Source organism: Penaeus japonicus, unplaced genomic scaffold (genome assembly GCF_977035675.1).
Source record: "Penaeus japonicus unplaced genomic scaffold, GWHDUDI00000001_assembly GWHDUDI00000012, whole genome shotgun sequence".
NCBI lineage: Eukaryota > Metazoa > Arthropoda > Malacostraca > Decapoda > Penaeidae > Penaeus > Penaeus japonicus.
The window spans coordinates 42,152,921-42,155,420 of record NW_028234414.1 but is presented as its reverse complement, the minus strand read 5'-3'; the positions used below and the strand labels follow the sequence as shown (position 1 = coordinate 42,155,420).

The 2,500-nt window shown below is 35.0% G+C and overlaps 1 protein-coding gene across 2 annotated transcripts in view; it reads left to right on the top strand.

Annotated features, from left to right (window-relative positions):
- The window catches only part of MAPk-Ak2 (MAP kinase-activated protein kinase 2), a 31,413-nt gene that overhangs the window by 9,760 nt on the left and 19,153 nt on the right, over positions 1 to 2,500 (top strand). For both annotated transcript variants that reach the window (XM_043031043.2, XM_043031042.2), the window contains exon 2: positions 1,164 to 1,303. In XM_043031043.2, the coding sequence (XP_042886977.1) occupies positions 1,164 to 1,303 (140 nt within the window). The remainder of the gene's footprint in view (positions 1 to 1,163; positions 1,304 to 2,500) is intronic.

Genomic DNA, 2,500 nt, shown 5'->3' with positions numbered 1-2,500 from the left:
TGTTTGTTTGTTTGTTTATTTGTTTGTATGTATGTTTGTAATGCTCAACATCAAAAGGTCTCTTAAAGAGCAAAGTTTTTTCCCCTCACTTACAAAAAGATAGCACAGGTACTTAAAGGTGAGAGAGAGAGAGAAAGTGTGTGTTGATGTGAGAGTAAAGATAGAGAGGGAAGGGAAATTTGTCACTTTGGAAGGCATCTACATTTGGGAGGTAGAGGTGCTAACACCCCAGGCTGTGATTAAGAATATACATACATAAACAGGTCTCTAACAGAAGATAAAACATCCAAACAAACATGTAGAGAAGACAGTAAAGAAATGAGCATTGTTGCTTAAAGCCTGAGGCGCGCCTGAGGAAAGGAAAGCATCACTAAAGAGAGATGGACTTCGGGGCTGGGGTGTGAAAGGTCATGAGTCGGACGGTATTAGAAAATTTGAGATTTGGGAAGTGTGAGTCATTGTACCAGCTGAGCAACTAAGGAGGAGAAATCAGAGTGTGTATAGCTATCTTTTCTTTGTATTTAAATTTATCAGTATGTACTTATTGCATTACCATTCCATAAGCTGTACGGTCTCGAACCATTTAGCATGTCCTTTTTTAGATTTGTTTTCTTGTTGTCGTTTCTTCTTTCTCTTTGAAACAACAATGGTGGTTTTTGGCACCTTCACATAACACATTGTTACAGTGTTGAGAATGCAACTGGCAGTTGAGTTCTCAGTGATAGGCAGTATGTTGAATAATCATCAATTTGTGATTATTGTAATAATTTATTTAATACTAATAAAGAAAAAAGCTAGAAAAATGACAGGCCATGTAAAGACAGTTATGAATTTCCTTGATTGAACTGAGGGAAGTCTTATGATACAAAATTCAAATAGTTAAAAGACACATTTGAAACCGGGTACTAACGTGAACTTTTTTTTACCTGAAAAGCTATTCTCTAGAACTGTATATATTTCAAGTAACATATTATTTATTAAATTTTATTTGTTTAATTTCTTAATGGTCATTTTATTATTACAATTGCCTGGCTTCTCATGACTAACAATTGAAAATCATCGAGGACCATTTCTCGCTCATGAAGGGAAAATAGTCAAGAACTCTTGCACAGCTTCATTTTTTTTGGATTTGTGGAATTAATAATCTCTTTCTTCTTTTCCAGGTTCTGCGAGATTGCCCCAAGGCAAGGCGAGAGGTTGACTTACACTGCCGTGCATCATCCTGCCCACACGTTGTTGCGATAATTGATGTTTATGAAAATGTATATAACAACCAAAAATGCTTATTGGTTGTAATGGAATGGTAGATATTTAGATTTGTTTGGTTTTATGTTTATAATTTATCAAGAGATTGGTGTCATTGGTTTTCAGAATGTTATATACTACACATGAAGTTATTAACATTTGGTACAGTGATTTGTTCACAGATACTTTACACTGATGTTGCTCTGAATTATTTATGGCATTATTATAGTTGCAAAATACCCAAATTCCTTATTTTTAATGAATAGTTTCCATTTTATTATATTTACATTGTGTAACATATTTCCAAAGAGACACCAAGTTTACATTTCCATCAGTTAGTTGAATCACATGATTCAGAACATGGGTACTTTTTAGCAGTATTTACTAAAGCTAATATTTGTTTGTGAATGTGGTCAGGTTTAAAACAAAATATTTTAAGAAGTCATGGAGTCAGAATTAGGGAAAATAAGGATTCTGGTCTTAAGACTAATGAAGCCCGCATCAGGATAATTATGCTCTTTGTGGTGTTATTTCTTTCAAGGGTGTCAGCTCTGTAATAAGGAAATATTAGGGCAATTCTTGTTAAAAGAAGTATTACCACATCACTTATTTCTTGGAGAAGGATTGTCTCGCTATAAACCAGAAGAAAAAGAAACATAGATTTATATTTTATTAGTTCAGACTTACAAGGTAGAAAACACCCAACGGTTTGACCCATTGCAGACGGGGATAGGTTCGCTTGCCCAGTCTCCTGGCCGGGTTTTATTTCAGAGCAAGGCAGCTTCACGCAACATACCTTGACTTTTCCAACTCTTTTTCAGGCAATCATTATAAAACAAGAGTAATTTTTGTGTTTTATTCTATTGAGAGACTTAAATGTATCACATAACAGGCTCTAGAAGTGGTAGAAGTATTGCTGTTTTATGGGAGGATAAAATGCAACTTTTTTTTTTTTTTTTTTTTTTTTTTTTTTTCTGTCATGAACGAAAAATATAACCATCCACAATGAAGATAACAAGAATAGGTAGGGCAGAGGAAGGAAACCTGTGTATATGACTGTGACAGCAGTATTCTATGACGTTTTCTGCGTGTCGTGGCCATGTCATGTTCATGTTATGTCCATGTCGTGTTCATGTAACGAATGCGGTAATCTAGGACACAAAAGCGTGGCAAGTTTGCGGCAGTTGCTTCAGGTTTACCAACCGTTCCAAAGTTAACAAGTTTCGGATGAATGACACTGTCCAAACGACAAATT